The sequence below is a fragment of the Castor canadensis genome, chromosome 12, assembly GCF_047511655.1.
Source record: "Castor canadensis chromosome 12, mCasCan1.hap1v2, whole genome shotgun sequence".
Taxonomy (NCBI): domain Eukaryota; kingdom Metazoa; phylum Chordata; class Mammalia; order Rodentia; family Castoridae; genus Castor; species Castor canadensis.
The window spans coordinates 19,986,702-20,007,500 of record NC_133397.1 but is presented as its reverse complement, the minus strand read 5'-3'; the positions used below and the strand labels follow the sequence as shown (position 1 = coordinate 20,007,500).

General features: G+C 47.6%; 1 protein-coding gene across 4 annotated transcripts in view; it reads right to left on the bottom strand.

The window, feature by feature from the left end:
- The window catches only part of Klhl29 (kelch like family member 29), a 297,434-nt gene that overhangs the window by 163,615 nt on the left and 113,020 nt on the right, over positions 1-20,799 (bottom strand). Inside the window, exon 1 of one of the 4 annotated variants that reach the window (XM_074049259.1) lies at positions 6,790-7,314. The exons of the other annotated variants lie outside the window; for them this stretch is intronic. Coding sequence (XP_073905360.1) covers positions 6,790-6,792 — 3 coding nt within the window. The 5' untranslated portion in view covers positions 6,793-7,314. Of the gene's footprint in view, positions 1-6,789; positions 7,315-20,799 lie in introns of those variants that run through there. 4 annotated transcript variants of the gene reach the window in all.

Below are 20,799 nucleotides of genomic sequence, written 5' to 3'. Positions count from 1 at the left end.
TGCCAGTGAAATTCTGTTGGTTCTGCAAGCTGCAATAAAACAGCTCCCTCCTGGCAGCTCTGAGGCCACAGTGGCCCAGGAAGGGTGAAAAATCCCTTTGTCCAGCACCATCTGACAGTGGATGGGCATAACCAAGCATAATTACCAGACATTTTACCTGATGTGAGGCAGTGACACTAACCCTTAGCACAGGCCCAAGCCTGGCATTGGTCTGCTTTTGAAAATACAAGGTGATTAAGAGCCCAACATGCCTGATTTCAGTTCACAAAACCCACAAGTAGCTGAACCCTGGCCCCAGCTGTCTGGCTCCTAGGTGGCCATAACTTTTGGTCACTATTGCTTCAAGGCTTGTCTATGGTGACAAGAAAGAAAGAGGCTTTCAGTCAGTCTTCTACCAGGTCCCAGAAACAGTCCTGGCTTCCTTCGCATCTCGTTGGGTATCCTGGTGTCAACCTGTGCTTTGCACTTTAAATGAACAGGCCCCAAACAGAAATTAACCTTTCCTTGAAGTCACACAAGGCCCACGCCCATTCAAGTGGAGCTTGGTGCTCATAGCTTTTGATTTACCACAAGTAGAAAAGCTGAGGTGGGTGGGGTGAGAACCCTCTGTGGACTCTGCTCCCCAAGCAGATTCAAAAACAGATGCTAAGAACTGAGCCCAGGTGGGATGTGGAGATGGGCAGGGCAGGGCAGGGCTGGGCTGGAGGGAAGGGCATCTTTAGGTGATGGGACGGGAGTCTTTTTGCATTCCAAGGTTTGCTGGCTTCCAACTTGCTGCTTACTGCATTGAAAAATATTCCACACGATAGAAGAACTATTTTCCAAAACAAAATGCTAGTATTCATCAGGAGGCGCAAGCTGTGCAGTGTGAACAATTCACTTTCGTTAAGTACCATATGGCCGCTGGTAGGAAAACGCTAACATGTTTCAACAGTACAGCTGGGGTAGGGCTCCTTTATTCACCGTGCAGATGGCTCTAATTGACATCTCTCCTAAAACAGGTCTCCAGCATTTCTGCAGGCTCATTAGAGTAATTAGTTCTTAAATACCATCACCACTTTTAGAGAGGGGTCTGATGCTTGGCAACATTCCACCCTGATGGAACTGACAGGCCGGTTGGGAGGCTGGGCTGGGGGGGAGGGCTCATGGCAGGACATGCAAGTTCCCCCTTAGTGGCAAGGCCAGAAGAGGACAAAGGCTATACAAATTCCAGAACATCCTCCCTGAGAGAACCAGGCAACCAAAGAGCTCCTCACCAGGGTTCTAGAGCAGACCATTCCTTTTCCTTAGTTGTGTGACCACCTAAGGCCCTGTCATCAAGCCTCGGTTTGTCCATACCTTGAATGAGGATAACAGCAACTGCCCTCAGTGCTCTGCAGGGCTTAGGTTACAGAGTGAAGAGCATATGGAAAGAGCAAGAAGGACTGAAGTGCTGTGGCTGGACTTGTATTGATGGTTGGTTGAGGCTCAGCTTGATCCACAACTCATCATTTCGATGACTGACTAGCAGTGGGGTCTCAGGACTTGGGCACAGCTGAGATGCAGTCGCCGATGCTGTGACAAGGGAGCCTTCACCATATTGTACTGCTTCAGGAGGTTGTGTTGACTGACGGGCCAGGAGGTCTCTCCGGGATGGGAGGCCTGACCAGGTCACCATGAGCCCTAGAGCCAGGCTTGCAGGTAGAGGCTGGTCAAGCTGGTTTCTGGACCAGACTTATACTCTTGTTGCTTAAACTAGGCCTTGACGGTGATCAAGATATACCAGAAAACAGCCCCAACATCCACCCTCACTCTCAAGTATGCTCATCACCTCCGTCAGCCAGGTCTATTCAGAGTAATAACGGGTGAGACTGGGGAGAGGAGGAAAGTGAGAGGGATTGACCATTGCTCTCTCCTGATGCTGAACACACAAATGGCTCTGCAAATCGCACTGCGGTATGCATACTCATGCCATGAACTCAATACCATGTAAGTCTAAAAGGGACTTTTATACACTTGGACTCCCAGTGTTATTAGATGACCTGTTGCTATGGTTTCAATGTGTCCCCCAAAATTCGTGTGTTGGAAAATTATGCCCCAGTGCAACAGTGTTGGGAGGTGGGGCCTAACAGGAGGTGTTTAGGTCATGAGGGCTCCACCTTACCTATAATTACTTGAATCACTTTAGTCACTGAGGGAGGGGTTCCTAATAAAAGGAGGAGTTTGGCTCCTTCCCCTCTCTCTCATCTAGTCTCTGGTGCCCTGCTGCTTTATGCCATAGACTGACATAGCACCAGGACTATGTCACCAGATGCTGGCACCTTGATAGCGGACTTTCCAGCCTCCAGAACTGTAAAAAATAAATTAGTTGTTTTTTAAATAGTCCGTGGTATTTTGTTGTAACATCACAAAATAAACGAAGACACCTATCTTTAACCAGAAAAAGAGGTTCTTAGTGACAAGATGCAGCCCCTTAAAGATAGGCAGGAGTCCCCAGTCATTACATCCACAGCAGATGCTTTCAAGGCCCCTCGGTTATACCATGGCCCAAATGGCTGCCCTGCAGCAACCAAATGACAGACTTGGCTCTACCCCACTCTATTGGTCCCCACACCACACATACCTGCCCCACCAGGGTGACCAGAGATAGTGCTGAGAATCACACTGCTTTTGCAGAAAAGAAAGGTGCTCTAGGGATGTGTGTATCCCTCAGAATTCTTCAAAAACAGTAAATACATGCATACAAGGGGTAATATAGACTTACGAAATAGCCTTCCCTTTGAGCTCATTCCCCATTGATTGAGGGTTAATAGCAAGGCATTATTAGTTTAATTTCACAGTCTAATCAGTTCCCTGCTTTATTGATCGAAGGACTTGGAGCAATTATAATTTTGTGAGGCTGAAAGGGAAAACTCTGGGCTAAAGGAATAAAGCTAGCTGGCTCTCTGAGTTCAGGGGCTATGCAGGGGACCCCTGGCTTTGTCTTTTATATAGCTCACCTGACACAGGCCATGTGATCCAAAGACAGCCTCTCCCCACTCATCTTTCTCCCACTGGTGAACCATAGGAGGTGTTGTGCATGCAGACCCCATGGAAGATAGTTACTAACTAGCAATGGAAATGGAGACCAGGCCTCAAAATCAGCTTCTCACCCCAATGACGCCCAAGCCCCAAGCCTCCTCAAAGGCCATTCTGAGGCCCAACTGGCCTGGGGTTTCATTGTTAAACACCCTCCATCAGCAGGGACCCATCTGTGTGATGGGATTTTTTTTGTCACTTTTTCAAATCAGAATAGAAACAATTTTTAGTCTATAATTATCATTTCTTTTCTCAACAGACAAATGTTTCCTTTTAAATTGTAGGGCGGAAAAAGCAAAGAACAACATTTTAAACCAAAAAGAAAGACTAAAATTAATTTCCTCTTTACAGAAAAATAAAATACAGCTCTAAGAAGCCAGGTTTTTCTTTTTCCAAAAGAGCAACAAATGCAACAGTGAATTCTTTGCTATTGTTAATGTCCATTTTTGAGAATCAAGTCCTGGAGGGATGATGCTGATGAAGTTTGTGAACCACTCTCTCCAGTCAAGATTGGGCAGCAGTGCAGAGGCCTTGCCCTCTGCTCTCCTGGAAGGGCCTGTGCTGCTTCTGGTGTCTTAGTTCATTCTGGATGAATGACCACCTGAAGCCCTCATCTCAGGAATGAGGTTTGGGATTTAGGATCCTCAGTCAGGGTCAAGGTCTACCCATTGTACCTGTGGAGCCTGGGATGTGAAATCACCACCTGGGCCTCAGTTTCCTCATCTCTAAACTGGGAGCACTACCCATTTTACAAGGGTCTTGAGGACTGTTTTGTAGCTCTAAAGTACTGAACAAATCCTGTTACTTTCACTAGGCACTCAGGATTAACCAGACTCATCATTGGGTTCCAGATCTACAGTCAAAGCCCCAGCAGCCTCCAAGACCTGTTCAGATGCTCCCTAATCTGCAGGTTCCTCTGCCCTGTATTCACACAATAGGAGAGCTACTGATAAGTAGAATGGGGCTGGATAGCACCCTAGTTTCTGCTTCCTGGGCAGAGTATTTGATGTGCTAAGGGCTGCCCCATTAGGGGGTGAGCAGGTTACATTTAAGGAGCCAAAAGAGGCTCCATGTGGTTGGGACAGAGCCTGCCCAGGTGTTGAAACAGAAAGGCAGGAAGCACATTTCCTCTGTGTAAAGAGTGTCCAAGGCTTTGGAATTCATGTTAAGGACTGGGTTTCAGAACAGACTGACAAATGGCCAAAATCCTAACCTCACTCCTACCCTCCTGATCCCCCAGCCTTCTCAACAGAAAAGCAGGCATCACACATGTCCTCAAAAACACTAGACCATTTCCTGTGGTCATCTCTGATCTAGCATAAAAACTTTCAGGGGCTCCTCATTACCCAGAGTTGTGCCGGGAAATGTTTAACATCCAGTTCTGGAGGTGGCGGTGGTGGGACCCTGATGAGTCCTGTTCTTCAGCCTGTTGTATAAGTACTCACATTGAGGCCATTTTGAACCATCAATACGATGCTACTGAATGAAGCTAGGAAGAGACAACGAACTCTCGGGAACCTGCCAAGCAAGGCCCAGCCCTAGCCCCAGCTCCAGCTCACTGCATGTAAGAGATTCACTTGTGAACCAGGTGCAGAAGTGAGGAATTCACTGCCCCCAAACTGCTGCTGTGCTGCTTGCCCTGTGACCAGGAGGACCTCCGACATTCTGGTGGGCAGGGAGCAGAGTGGCCACCACGCCCTTGTCTTGCTGCTCTGAACTTCAGGGGTGCTTCCCCACCACCCAAACACCTCTTCTGGATTCATGGCTTTTCTTACCTGGCACCACCTCCACGCTTACCTCCCATGTTGCTATAGAGCCCTGTGCAACAGATGCCTCACGCCTCCTCCAGGTTCCTGCTCACACTTTATGCTCTTTCTTCCAGACAAAGAGCACAGCCTTTGGCCTCTTTACCTGCAATGGTCCCTTCCCACACTTGCTGACCATGTGTGTTCTTCAAGACTGTACTCTGCACCACATCCTCTATGAATTCTTCACTGGATGCCCACGGCTCCCTGCATTTGTTGGTAATGAACTCCACAGTGCATGCCCTGGATTGACTGCACACTCAGTGCACCTTTGTGGTAGAACAAAGAGTCTGGAACCTTCTGCTCCATGATTCAACACTCCTCACGATGGGCTTCTAATTCAAGATTTTTCCTGACTTATCTTTACCTCTGGCCTTTCCTTCTCAAGGAAGCAGAAAAGAGCAAGCATTAGTGTCCAACAACTGCTTCCAAAGACAAAATGGCTGTGAGCCCAAGGATCACAGAGATATTGTTTGCCATAGCCAAGCAAGGCCAGAAGCATGGCTGAGTTATGCTGTGAAGCAGAGTGGTGCAGACTCCAGGGCATAGTCACTCTCCAGCAGAGCCTGGGGCAGACACTGGATTGCTGTAAAGAGCCCAACAGGTGGAAGAGGCAACTGGGCATCTGTGCACCTGATCAGTTTCTAAAAATAGCTGGGGGCCTGGTTCTGTAAGCTCCCTCTGGGTAGGGACAGAGGCTGGGCTCATGGCTATGTGCCACTAAGTTTCAGAGGAGGGAGGCATTTTCTTGTTCCTGTACCTTACCCTTCCCAGGCAAGGCTGATGCTGCAAGCTCTAGATTGGGGTTTCGGCCTGGCCCTGCATCACCACCCCCTTAGCTCTGCCCTGGTGGCCTGGCCAGAAGGTCCTGTCTCTAGGCTGCTGGGTCATGTGGGAGAGGAAGGGAGACAGGTCATGAGCAGATGCCAGTGGGCACTTGGTACTACTTCTTGGCCAAGGGACCTGGTACACAGACAGTCTCATCAGACCAAGGCCCTGACAGCATTAAATAGAAATGTCATGCTCTGAAGCCACATGGCAAACAAGAAAAGAAGAAAGGCATTCTCCAGGCCAATCCCTACAAGTCTCCTCTGCCCTCCTGGCTCCACAGGGTGGGGACAAGCAGTGGGCAACAGAACAAAGGAAAAGTTCTTTTCTTCCAGGCACAGGCCTGGCCCTAACCCCCATCCTCAGAGCCTGAGCCATCTCTGGTTCTTCCCTCTCTCTTACATGTCTAGACAGGAATACTTAGCCCTTAGCACCTTGGAGTCATGCGTTTGGCCTCCCTTCCCCAGCACCAGCACTGTGGCTGCACCTGGAATGCTCAGCTGGCTCAGGGAAATTAAAAAAAACAAAACAAATCACACTCATTAAAAGTAACAGTATGTATTCTTACAAGCCAGAATATCAGCAACTTGTGGAGATCACTAAGTCATCCAGCTGAGAACCAAAGTCTAAGAGTTTGAATAAAAGTTTGCCAGATGCCTGGCAAACATAAATGCCCTCCCTCCCAACTTGGAGCAAGGCTTCCAGCCCTGCGAGAGGCCAGGGAACTGGAAGGCTTTTGTTTGCCTACAACATTTCCATACCAAATGAGCACCCCTTGCACTGTGAAGTCCTTCAGAAACTTTTTGACTTTTAAACCCGGCTTTCTTTTTGTAGCCTTGGAAGGAACACACAGCATTGCTTGTCCTGGGAAGAGCTGGCAAAACCAGTGAACACACAGCACCCAGCAGGGAGGTCCCCTCTGCTGCCCGGTGTCCCTCTACCTACTCCAACCCCTCTCTCAGTTGAAGGCCACAAACACCCGGTGTGCATGTTCCTCCTCACTTTGACAGCATGAGATCATGTTGCTGAAATGTGATGCCTGACCCCCTTCTGCCAGTTCTGCGCCACTCTGGCACCAGTGCATGCACGGGTCACCCACCATGAGCTGCGAACATCCGTCACTGTGACTCGAAGAGCTTCTCCCCTCGGCACCTCTTGATCCAGGGCAGGTGGGCACAGAATTTCTGGCCAGACGCCTCTGGCTTTCCCCAGCACTCAGAGCTGAGGGAGGCAGGCCCTCTGCGTCTGTGGCTCTGCCGTCCCTTCCATGGTCTAGCCCGCTCTGGGTTTTGTGTAGTGGAAAGAGATGCAGATGAGGAACCAGCACTCAATTTGGGCGGGCTCTGCCACTCCCAAGCACAGCATGAAGCTACCACCTCCCTGCCCTGGCAACAGCTTCCTCTTTTGAGGGTTTCTTAACCTGCCTCACTGAAGTAGTGGGGAGGAAAAAACCCGGATGAGGAAGGGGTTTGGAAGAGTAAAGCATGCCACTGAAAAAAATCATTATCATTGCAGAACAATGTGAAGATGTCCAGAGAAGCTCCAAAGCAAATGAAGCACAGACCCGCCTCCACCAACTTTCTCTTTATGAGATAAGTACTTACTTCAAGGTTCCTGTTTCCTCTTTGGTAAAAGGAATTGCAGAAGCATGCCAAGTCCAAGCAGGACAAGCAGCGAAGGGAAGCTTGTTGAAATGAGTCTTTGCTGGGGACAAGGTTGGCTGGCAGGCTTGGCCTATAAATCATTATGCACTCCTCAGCTTATTGGCTGTCAAAGAGAGATGAACTTGGCTGGACTCTGACATTTCCTAGCTCCTACCACCATACCCTGTACACAGTAGGCTTTTAGTCATTGTTTGCTGAACTGAATAAGTGCAAAGGCAGCTGGACAAGTGAAGGGGCAAAGCTATGTCCACTCGAACTGGAGAGTCACCACACAAAGCCCAGGCAATGACAGAGTCCAAATCAGACCTGGCTCCTGTCTGCAACAGGACAGCAGCTCATTCTTGCCATCCTCCAGCTGAAAGGGAATCTGGGGGAAGCCCAGGGAGTTTAGGATGAACATACTTACTGTATTATGTTGCAGCAGTGATAAGACTAAAATTTTAGGATTTTATAAATGACACTCATGCATTCTCTGGTTTTTCTTATCAGCACTGGCAAGAACTCTAGTTTAGTATTTACATCTTTTGCTTTAGAATGAAAGGATACCAGAGGGGTCGGGAAATTTGCTCTGGGAAATACCTGTGTTCCCTTTTTGCTCTCTATGATGGAACATGGGACCTCTGGCCCTGGCCCACCTGGATACAGTGAGCCACTGGCTGTCACTGAGCCAGCAAGCATTCTGACTTGGGAGTCTGATAAATGAAATGGAAATGGATATTGGTGAAGGAATCCAGTGCAAGTCAGAATGCCAGACAGTTCAGAATGCCTCTGCTCCCAAACCACTGGTTCTGGAAAACATCCCTTTCCTCCTCAAATGTTCATAACCAACCCTGTAGGGGTTCTAACACTCAGTTCTCTGGGGACAGCTCTAACTCTTGTTCATGTGCTCAGCAACTTAGGGACTGCAGTCAGCACAATGAAAAAGTGGAGGCCACCTGAGTCCACACAGCCACTTGGGTCTTGGCCTGTGTGCAGGTGGGCTCACCCTGTGTAAGCTCTGGGGCTGTACTGCATGTCCACTTGACAGTAGAAGGGACCATTTGTCGGTGGGTTTGTCATGGAGATGGTAGATGGCTTTGCTCCATCTGGAGACTCTAGCATCAGGAGTAAGAACTAGGTGTCTGGATTGGGTTGTGTACCCAACAATGTAAAAAAAAAAAAAAACAAAAAAAAAACCCAGCCATTCTTTTTTTAATTCCAAACATAACCAAAATTCAAGAAGCAACCAAATAAAGCCCTTGAACAAATAAACTAAAGAGCATGATGCTAGTGCAGAAGCTCATTGTTCAAAGGAAAGTCCCAGAATCCTCATTTGTAGCCTCTGTATGCTTCCTTTGCACACAATTTTACTATGCAGGTCCATAGTAGGTGTGGGGGGTGCTTTGGCTTTGGGCAAGAACAAGGACCATAGCAAGCTTAATGGATGAAAAGAGGTGAGATGCGGGAAGACTGTGAAAAGCATGTGCAAAAAAGGCATCAGCAAGCACAGCAAGCTTTGGTCACTTGGCTCAGGGGCAACCAATCTAACTTCCTCTATGGGACTGGAACATCCATACACTACTGCATACTAAATGCTACTATTGAGGCCAGTGGCCAGTGAACAGGGCAGGCTTTGGGATTCAACAGAACCTTGCATTCTGGCCTTGCCATTTATCATCTGGGTGTCCTTGAGTAATTTGCTTAAATTTTTTGAGCCGATTTCCTCCCAAGAAATGGGAATACAAGTTGCTCCTCCTCTTTGTTTGGGGAGGAGGCTGCTATAAGGTGTTAGTAACTGAGCCATATAGAGGATGTGTCCTGCATCTATAGGCCGAGGAAGAGGGGAGAGGGATGGTAGTCCCCCTCCAGAAAGCTTTACCCAACATGGCAAAAATAAATAAATAAATAAAAGGTTAAGAGCTTTAACTGGAGTAAAAATGACAGAGAGAAAAGTCAGATTATGTCAGTGTAGGGATAGGAAATGAAGACAGCATAGCCCACCATCTCCATAAAACTCCTCCCAGCTTCCAGACTAAAGGGCTTGACACTTGTTATCTCTTTCTCCCTCCCAGCTTGGTTGCAGTTATTAAAAACTTCATTTACACTTGATGGGTCTTGTACAGGAGTGTAGGTCCTCTCCAACTCTTCTAACCACCTAGGTTGTGTCTGACCTAGGAGTAGGTAAGAAAATATCTATGAAGATGAAACACCAGAGTGAGGGAGACAGGTCTGTGTAAAATGTGGACAGTAATCAGAATTTGTAATAGGAGAAAAATGACGATTGTTGCATGCTGAACTCTTGTTTATGATAATGTAACATTTCCAGGAATAATATTTGGAGAGGAAGGAGATGAAAATGAACTGAACTTTATTTGGGGACCTCAGTACTATGACTATGGCTCCTTTTGCTGAAACACCAGAAATATCTATAATAATGATTTGCATTGTACTAAGAAGAAATGTATGAAAAAGTGACCCAAAACATGTCTGTGATACATGTTTTCCTGAATTACTGAGTATGTAAATAGTCCATTACAGGAAAAGATCACCTGCATCTGTCCTTCCCAGCAGGTACTTTGGTCTCGGGGCCCAGGAAACAGGGGTCATGGCATGGTCTGCCCTCAGTCTCTACCTGGGGGTGGGAAATTCCAGGAGCTCACCCCTTGGATTCCAGCACCAGCAAACACACTGTGCTTTGTTCTCACTGTCTGCCTCCCCCAGTGCAGGAGGCTTTGTTTCTGTTTTCAGTAGTCAATGATTCCAGAAGGCCAGATGGAAAAGCCCTTTAAGGCTCCTTTCTCTGCAGCCCTCCCCCTACATGGATCAGACAATTGAAGTCCTGGAAGGCTCAGGTACTTGTCCTAGACCCTAGGAAACTGCAGAGGACAAAACAGACAAAATGAACACAACACACATCCCTGTCTGGTACCCCATTTGCAGGAGCATTTGGCCTTGTCTGGGCTATAGTCAACCTGGATTGTACCTTCTCCTGGGATGTCACCTTCAATGAGACTGGGAGACCTTCAGCCCCTTCCTGTTCTCTCTGCAACTCCCTTACCTGGTTTTCTCTCAAGTGGAAGAGAACCCCCAAAGGAGTTTATGCTGACATCCACTCTGCTGATAGCCCCAGGTGGGGTGACACCCCAGTTCTGGGCTCAGACCTGGCCCTGCTGTAGGCAGACTTGGGCTGGCACGTGGTACAGCAGCTGGTTGGAGGCCATGGCACACTGGCCAGCAGGAGTCACCAATACTACAGAGAGAGCCCTCTGGGGCTGAGATAGCAGGTAAGGACATTTCAGAGGAGAGGCCAGGATCCTTGGGAGTCTCCAAGGCTGATGAGGGGAAGTGATAGGCACAGGCCTCAGAGCAGAACAGGAGCAGGCCACATGGTCAGGGTTGGTTTCCTCAGGGAGGTCCGTGCTGGCTTGGCCACTGCAGCTTGTGCTTCAGCTTCTGGGCACAGGCCCCACAGAGAGCTCAAAACAGCCATGAACCCAAAAACCCACTTCAGGCCATGGTCTGTGCAGGATCCCACAGACAGATTCTTCTCTGTACACTGCCTGGCAGTGGTAGTGGCCCTTGCAAGGCTCACAGACCAAGCCCTCTTCTGACTTGAGGGTTGCCTGTAGAAAGTCACTAATGAAAGTAAAGTGTTTCTCCAAGAGCTCAAAGGAGACACTAGCTGTTTCTGATGCCTGCTCATGGCATCTGGAGCCATTCTCTTGTGGGATGACCACCTGGTTCATATGATATGAGGATAGGAGAAATGAGGGGACCAGTGGGATGAGCTGGGAGTAACTATGAAAGACAGAGGATGGCTGGAACTGAGGACCAGGGACATGTGGTAGGTGGGAAGCTGTGGCTGGATCCAGTGGGGACTAGAGATGAGCACAGACAGGGCCTCATGGGGGACTGAGAAGTGCCCCAGGCCTTGGTGCAGACTGGAGGGTGCTAGGATGCAGGACATGGCACTGGGGACTAGACTGGGGGACTCCACACCAGGATGGAGGAGACATGCAGAGGCTCCTGGAAGAGAAGAAAGGCCTGAGCCATGGCAGAACTTCCTGGTTATTGTTCTAGGTCAAGGAAATGGCATAAGCACAGGCTGGCACATGAGACTAGGCTCACCAGCCAAAGGCAACTAGCCCTGATCATCAGGGCCTCTGCAGGAAAACTGGAGTCCCACCCCCTTCCTTGCAGCCATACTCCTACTTCTTAATCCCTGTGGCCCAGACACTAAACCTCCAAGGAGGACTGCTGTGCTCTGTCACCAGACAGCTGAGTGGGCCCAGCTTCTGTATCTTTACTTCCAAGTAAGAAAAATAAAACTGGGCCACAGGAAACACCCCTAATAATGTCCAGCAACTCTTCAAGGGTCAGGGAAATGTGAAAAAAGGAGTCATGGACTATCTCTCATCTCTCTTCTACTTAGGCTGTGCACAGAAGGACTGGGGAAGGGAGTTTCTGGCCTGAGACTATGGTCCACACTAGCCAAATGATCTGAAAGCTCTGGGTATGCTGGGGAACTAGGCCCCTAGCCTCCCAAAGCTGCTTGCCAATGATAATAATCATAATAACGCCTATAGCAACTACCTCTCTGCTATCCTTTATAGAACATTTATTATGAGTCATATATTACCTCATTTAACCCACAATAACCCTGTGGATAGGTAGTCCCAATGTCCCCATTCTGTGATGAGAAAACTGAGACCTGAGAAAAAATGACTTATTTGTGTATCAGCTGCTAGTCAAGATTTGAACCTACACAATCTGAGGGAAACAAAAACAGCTACCTCACTCTTTCATCTAATTAACTTTGGAAAGCCAAAGTATATTTAGGGGAAGAAGACATTGCACTGATGTGCTTTCTAAATGGTGGGAGTGGCTCACCCAGTAGCTGGTGAGTAAACTCATGCTTAGAAATGGAGGTCCATTTATGGCCATTCTGTCACCTGAATGGTGTGGGCTCTGATGACCCACAGAGACATGGATGTGAAATCTCATTAGGAGAAGAGCAGAAAACACGCAGCAGTACAGTGTCTGCTCTGGAAAGATGTGAAAATATTTTGGGAAGGCAGGTAATTTCTAATTTCATATTAATTAGGTTCTTGTAAAAACTTTCTGTCAAATTGCTTTCTGCTTCCAAGTCTCAAGAAAGAAAACCTCAGCAGATGGTAGGCCCCAGGCTAGAGACAGCGACTAAGAAAGGATACTACACTACTGTCCACTCCACAGTGGCTCAGGGAGCGCATAGTTTTCTGGGTAAGTTCTCTCTCTGGGCTTTGCGGCCTCTGCACCATGAAGTAGCTGACAAAGAGCCAGCTCTGCACTTTCTGCGTAACAGGCAGGCTTGGCAGCTGGGCTTCTGCTCCCAGGATGTTGGTCACCAGCCCAGCTGAGGCCACTCTGATTCCCCTTCCCTAGAGCCAGCTCTCTACCAGCCTTGGAGCCTGTGGTATGGACACTGTGCAGAAGACTTATTCTTTACCCAGTGCTTGGTGGGAGTAGGGGGGAGTCCTTCCACTCTTGTCTCACCCATGTTCACTAATTCTTCCTCAACCTCCCTAGTGCCTAGACCAAGCCTGGCTAGAGCCCCAGAGGATTCACTGGTTGGCCAACTGGCCCAAGGGTCCATTTCCCAGGCCTTTGTTCATGAGTAGTATGAGAAAGTCTGTCAGGCAGTCAGCTCTCAGTAACTCAAAATGTACTTTCCTGCAGACACAAAGGTGTTCATGGTCATAGGCTGCCTGGCTAGACTGCAGAGGCTGACATAGTTGTAATCTTGCTTGCTAAGCCATGGCACAAAAGCCTGAGTTATGCGCATTGTCCCTGGAGGATCTGCAATGTGGGCTGGAAGTAGAAGAGAAGAGAATGTGTTTACTCAGTTTGCTGGTGCTGGTGAAGAACTTGGCCAGTTTAGTATTTGTGTGTGTGTGTGTGTTAAAGAGGTTTCTTAAACAGATTTGGAAATTATGACACTGGAACTCAAAAAATGGAACTGCTGGGCTGTGCTCAGGGTGCTGGATAACTAAACTTGCCCAGTAGGTGCCCATGGCCCCAGAGTGAGGGTCTTCCGGAAGTGGAGCCTAGCTTTGACTTCTCACACCACTTCTTTTACTGCTCCACCAATCAGTCAGGGCTCAGCAGGGACAGCCATATGTCACAATGAAGCTTAAGTTCAGGAATCTATGAGAACCCTTCTAAACACTAAGAGGCATGGGGGATCTTGCCATCTAGCTGAGTGCTTGGGTGACTGGACTAGAATCCATAGCTTCTGAATCACAAATTATCCATATATCTCTTTAATAAAGCATACTTGACCAGTACTAGGCTGTGTGTGGGGACAGCTATCAACTAGCATGTCAGAGGGGCTCCTTCTGTGTCTATTCCCTTCTTCCCTCCCTCCCTCCCTCTCTCACTCATAGATGGCACTGAGGAACCTGTGCTCTGGGCTCAGACACTGCTGGGAGCTGCCACTCCTCAGGCTGAGTTCTTGTTCCAAACAAGGGTTCAGGTTATGGTGGAGACAGGAAGGGCTTGGACCTGACTGATGGTCTGACATTGTTCCCTATCATATAGAGGTGTGGGTCCATTGGGGTGCCATCTATGAACCAACATACAATTAGGAACAATTTGATACTGAAATGAACTCTGCTCCTATGAGCTGTTTGTGCATTACTGTCAGTTTCATTTATAGCCTCATTCATAGAAGACCTTCTACCTGACTAGGCATCGTGTTGGGCCTTGTGGCTACTAAGACAAACACAGTATTTCTGCCCAAAGAGGAGACATTTCAGGCTTTTAATAACTGTGATAAGTTATTACAGAGAAACACAGGAGCTGTGGAGTAGAGACCAGTCCCCACAAGGGACACAGTCAGAAAAGACTTCGTGGAGGAGATGATAACCTGAGCCAAGCCTTCAAAGAGGGGAAGCCAAGTGAAGAACAGGAAGGATATTCTGGATGGAGAAGACATCTTTAGGGATGAAAATGAAGGTTAGAGTGCCAGTGGGGGATGAAAGGCATTCGTGGGCAGTTCAGAGGTGGTTCTTCTGAGAACCATTAAGGACCCTTCCTAGGGCCAGAATGATAAGAATGAAGACAGAAAATTTGGAGAAATATCCAGGAGATGATTTTGGTAAGTGTTGGTAGCAGACTGGCTCTCAAGTTCATTAATTCATTCAACAAATAGTTTCCCTGGGGCAAGTGCCTTCTCTAGAGACTTGTTTAGAGGAAACTTGATATTAAGACTTGAGGGACAGGAGGGATGGTAGTAAAATTCTATGGGGACTGAGCCATTAAGAGGAGGAGGTTCAGGGAAGTCTTTAATGAAAGTGCAGGAACTTGAAGGATGGGTGGGTTTCACTCAGGTGAAACAGACAGAAATGAGCATTCCAGGTAGAGAAACCAAGGACAGAGGTCCTCAGTCTATGTCAAAGACAAAGACTCTAGATCCTCTTTAGAGTCCAGAGGTTTTGACTTATGAGAATAATAGATCATCACGCCCCAGACAACACCCTCTTTCTAAAAACGGCTTGAAGAAATTCAGCAATATCATCGATTCTCTAACCAATGATGGCTGTGTGCCTTGTGTGTCCTGACCCAGGCTATGTGGTCAAGCAGCTTCTCAAATTTCAAAGAGAGGGGCCAAAAAAACTCTACCATTAGCTGTTCTTGGACCTACGAAGCCTTGTAGTCACTTGCTAGGATGAGAGAAGAGACTCGCAGATGTGTTCAAGGCAATTTCTAGGGAAAACCGCCAGTCTTGTTTCTTGCTTGTTACGTTGTGCTCTGCTCCCTGAGTCCACTTAAGGACTTGGATCAGAGCGCTATGGCTCCAAGGTTCCCTGTGCTTGTCTTCTCCCATCCAGGTCTCTGAAGGTGCTTGGAGCCCTCCAACCACTGGAAAAGTAGAAGCCCAATGCACAGCTCCTCAGATGGAAAACAGGCAATTGCATTTCATGCTCCTTGGAGGCTCCTGGTCCCACTCCCTGGCAGCATAATTACAGATGCCTCCCTCCTTACAAACCCTTCCTACGCACTGCATAAAGGAATACAATTTCTGGCTGTCCAAATTACAAGAGACCATAATGCACAAAAGCAATAAACACAGGTTCTAACAGCAATCAGATACCACTTATCGTAAACAATGGTTTTTGTGATTTATTGCGTTTGAAGCAGGTTCAGCATTACTCCTTAGAAGATTTGGTTATTCTTGTTTCAAGCAGAGTTGCCGGCAGCCAGCTGACGTCAGACAAAATTGCTCAAGCACAGTGGATTTTAAAAATAGGGCCAATGTGGTGTTAAGATAATAATAATAGAATATTTGGGGTGGCTGTAGACTGACATGAAAGCCTAAAGATGGGGCCTTTTGGAGTTTATGGGCTCCTCTGCAAAGCTCAGGCATTCTCAATGGGTCCTTGCTTCTTAATACCCAACACTTCGATCTCTCCACTGTCCTCCTGTTCCGAGTGACATGGGAGGGAGGAGGAGACTAGTAACAAGAGTGAGCCAGGCAACAGTCTAACTTCACATGTCAAACTATTCATTGTATTCACTGGGGCCTCGGCTGGCTCTGGGAATCAGATACTAGGAGAGTGCAGGGAAGTCAAGTTCACACAGTGCATTTGAACTGAAGGTCTGCAGTGATCATTCAAAATGAAAACTGCCTCCTTCTGGCATAAGCTGTCCTGTCTTTCCTGAACCCTGTTCACTGTGTAGGAAACAGAGTCCCTGCAGCAGGGCACAGGCTAGAAAGCAAAGACAATTGCCAGATGAGAGCAGTTTTCAAACTGGGTTTGGAGAAATCTTAGAGTTTCATATGATTACTTCAGGGGTTCCTGAAAGAACACTCCCAGCTTCAACCAGGGATCTGTTTTTATTAATTGTCTCTGATAGGTTTCTATAAAACTGTTCAGGAAAAAAATGGATTATAGAACTAATCCTCCAATAGGAGCCAGTGAGCTCTGCCTCTGAACCTTTTCTCTTTCCCTGAATTCAACATTTGCCATGATTTTACCAGCATAGGCACAGGGATGGGCCCACACTAGGACAGTAATGTAATGAGACCCTTGAGAAGAAGATCCCTACCCTCTTGGAAACCATCACCTGTGGGGCTCATTGGGTTAAGTGACAGTGACCTACACTTAGCCACCCTGGTCATACCCTCTGGCCCTGGGACTTGGTTTGAGGGAAACTGTGGCAGAGTGAAAAATATGCATTGGAGACACTTCCTCATGTGAAACAGAGTCCCTACTGCATGGTCAGAAAAGCTCAGCACATCGTCTGTTGAGCAGGCTGCTACTTCCTGGAATCTTCAGGGGCTGGACGAGATACCCTTTAACCAAGACACAGAGCCCTTTGGGTTGAAAGGAGTGCGCACAGCCCATTTCAGTCTGGGAGGCAGAGTTCTCTGTTCTTAGCTTGGAGCAGAGAGCAGAAAGATCACTGAACTATATAGATTGAGATAAGGAAAATGGATTTGTTAGTGACTACCCAGTCCTCAGAGAACAGCCATGATATCTTGTTTGAAGTAAATTCTCAGAACGCCACTTGTCCAGGAGGAAAAAAAATATTGATTGCTAACATTCATTGCAGACTTATATTCCAGGCACTATTCTAAACTTCTTTGATAGTTAATGTGTTTAATTCCTTCCTCCACACCTCTCCACCCGGCTCCAGTGCTGTTCGATTACTATTCTTATTATCCCCATCTTAAAGATGGGGAAACAGAAGAACAGAGAAGTTAGGTCATTTCCCGAGATCACCCAGCTAGAAACTTTGTAAGCACAGCTCCAAAGTCCACAGGGCACACTCTGTTTTCTGCCATTTCCATGTATGTTCTTTCCCACTGTGGTTTCCTGTCATGTCTGTGTTGGCCAGGATCAATACATGTATGGGAAGATGACATGGTGAATGTCACTTAAAACAGCAGCATTGACACTCACCTGCTGGAGTCAAAAGTCGCCAGCAGTGTTCGAACTCCCTCTGGCTGCTGTTTACCTGCTGGGTCTATCTACCCCTCCCAGTCACCCACCTCCCTCCAGAGATAACGTCTGTGCAGCTGCTAACAAGGCAGAACATCTGAAGCCTTCAAGACTGCCTTTGCGGAGTGTTGACATGTCAGGCACCAATATCAGACAGCAAACAGGAATTTCAGAAAACAGAATTTGGTTTTTGATAAAGACAAAAGTGATTCATGGCTCAAAGATACTCTGAACACTAAGATAAGTTTTTATGAAGATCTTCATATCTCGTAGTGTCCCTGTTCTCAGATGTTTCTAACCCTTGGCCTTGAACCCTTTCTATGCAGAGGAGACGTGAGGAACACTGCCCTTGGGGACAGCTTCCCCAACCCTGCGCACTTCCTGAGTGACCTCCTTCTTTCTCCATGTCTTCCAGGCCCCCGGGTCATTCCATTACACACGGCCACACATTCCCTCTACTTGTATCATGTCAAGCTTGCTTCTCAGCCAGTGAGCTACTCGAAGGTTGCATGGTTCCCTTTACTTCCACAAACAGTACAGCCTCGGCAGGCACCAGAGTCTCAAGAGGAACTTGCAGAGTTTATTTAAATGTCAAGTCCTCAGCCACCCTCCTAAAGATTATGATTCTGTGTCTCAGGAATTCACATCTTTATCAAGTGCTCTGGAAGATTCTGAGGCCAGCAGTCTGGAAGGCCCTCAGAAGGAACCAACTCAGAGACACCTTGGTCTTGGACTTCTGACCTCCAGACTGTGAGAAAATATGTTTGTGTTGTTTAGACCCCCTGGCCTGTGCTACCTTCTTACAGCAACTCTAGAAAACTAATACAGCATCCACAGCAGACACTTTGTAAATACATTTGTTTTGTGTCCCAACTCATCTTTGCCAAGCCGTTTAACTGCTCTGAATTCCTCACTGGAGTATTCCTATCCTGGAGCAGTGACCTGCTGTCCCCTGGCAGCCTGCCGGAGCCTATGCAAGCAGCCTGGCTTTAGAAGGCTTCTTTCATCAGCCCCACACCTGCCCTGCCTTGGGATTCAGCCACTGGTTTCTCCCTGAGGGCGGGAGCCACCCTATCCCTGGAGTCCCAACCTCTTGTCACTCACCAATGGCTCTCTAAGCTCTCTGCCAGATGCCACCCTGCTCACATACTTCTTCTGAGAGGGTGTGACTGCCCTCGCACTTGACAATAAGCTGGGCATTATCACCGGTAAGGCTTGGCTGGAGACGATCAGGAGTTCTGTGGGAAGAACTTCAGTGAGGCAGAACCTCTACTTGTCCCTGTCTGTGTTTGGAAGGTGGCCAGATCCACAGCAACACCTGTTGGAGAGCTGCCTACAGGGACAGTTCACTGTCCCCCACCCCCCATAGTGACTGAATGGGGTAGCCCTGTGAAGCAGGCTCAGGTGTTCACAGCTGGCCAAGGGAGGGGGATCCTGGGACCAGCCCCCCAAACTCTGGATACCAAACAAAGGAGGCAGTTGAGCATCAAACCACAGCAATGATGATGGCCACTGGTCAAGACTTCTCCATCTTGGGGATAGGTATGGTGGTACGTGCCTGCAATTCCAGCTATTCAGGAGGTAGATGTAGAAGGATCTTGGTCCCAGGTTAGCCTGGGTAAAAACTAGAGACCCTATCTGAAAAATAAACTAAAAGCAAAAAGGGCCGGGGGTATGGCTCCAGCAGTAGAGTGTCTGCAAACAAGTGCAAAGCTCCAAATTCAAACCCCAGTACTGCCAGAAAACAAACAAAAAACCCAAACAAACAAAAACACCTTCTTCATCTTCTGGACAGTTCCGGGCACTCCTCAATCCACCGGCTGCCACAAGGACTAGAAATAAGCTTTTCTAAAGGCAAGATTTAAACAAGCTCTCCTGTCACTGAGCATGTGGCCTCATGCTGAATAAAGGGTCTTTAGGATGCTTTCAGCTCCACCTTCTTCTCATTTCCTCCTTTCCTTGATCCTGTTTTCTCCCTGGGGTATGGGTGACTGTGCAGGCAGTGTGATTAACTCTACTGGGACTATAATCTCAGGAAAGAGTGGAATGGAAATCATTTTTGGAATATAAATCAAATAGGATTTCAGTTGCAGTTATTTAAAAGAAATTAATTGACTTGTACTCGCCACAATACACTGATAAGAGTTCATTGCCAAGCCCGTCAGGAGTAATGAAAAAATAGTTAATAAAATTCAGCTGTCAAAAACAGCGTGCAGCGGCTCTCTCTGGAGATGTCCTGCAGCCCCTGGGTCACAGGGGGTGGAGTGCACTGGTTTGCAAGGGGCCAAGCTCAGGCTTTGTTGCATTTTTCTCTTGTGTGGGATTACTTGAGTTTTAATACTATAAGATTCTTAGGGCTGAGACTTTTTCCCAAGCTGCTTTGTATTTCTGTAGAGCACTGTGCACATATAATCACAACAGAAGGAAGGATGCTTGCTAGATAAGAATGTTTCTGCATTCAGTAGTTCATATTCTTTTTCTTTTGAAAGGCCTTCTAAAGAGAAATTTCTCCTCCCCCTTATTGACTGCAGTGACCTTAAGGAGGAGTGAATGGCAATATTTAATTAAAGATATCATTGGCTCCTCTCTCCTGCCCTCCCAAATCCATGGATGAGAATACGTTATGAACTTAAAAAAACCATATACGTGAAGGTGGGGGAGGGGTAAACCTCCCCCCTGCAACTCAATGCAAGACTCTATACTTGGCAGCCAACCTCATCACTTCCCCACCCCAACACACAGACATCGCTGCACATCACAGCCCAAGTGGCTATGACTGTCATGCTCATGAACAATGAGAATCCTTGAACACAGAGCCAGAAATTATCCGTGTCCCAGGGAGTCCACCAGCCCCTTGACAAGTAGTGCAGCTGCTTCCTGCCTGGCCCTTTTTTTGGGTAGAGAATCAGAGCACTCACTAGCACACATTCCAGGCCCAAAGGGACTGACAGGCCCTTTAATTTTGTAGTACTTATTATATGCCAACCACTATTCCAGGCATGTTCTGAACAGTGACTCATTTGATTCTCATAGCAGAAGTATTGTTTTCAAGTCTGCATCCTACAGATGAGGTAACAGAGACACAGAGTTTAAGTAACTTGTCCAAGGTCATACACTAAGAGGCAGAGCCAAGACTGGAACCAGCATTCTAGCTCCAGTTGGCTGACTTTCTCATAATGGGGAAGCGGTTTTACGCCACTAGACTATGCTTTATGTTAAATGTCCCTGAGAAAAGTGTATCACTGGAAAATGTTTTGCTGATTGGTTTGTATGGAGCCCTTGGGCTATAGGAACTCAGGGTGGGATCCTTAATGTGGTCAAACCCAAAGGGTCTGCACAGAATAGACTCACAAGGCTCCTTGTCAAGGTTTTGGAGTTTATCTGCAAGGTGGACCTGCAGCAAAGGTGCAGTGTTGTAATCTCAGGTTTTTCTAGAACCTTGCTGCTCTCTCAGCAAGGGGCAGAATCGAATTCCTTCCT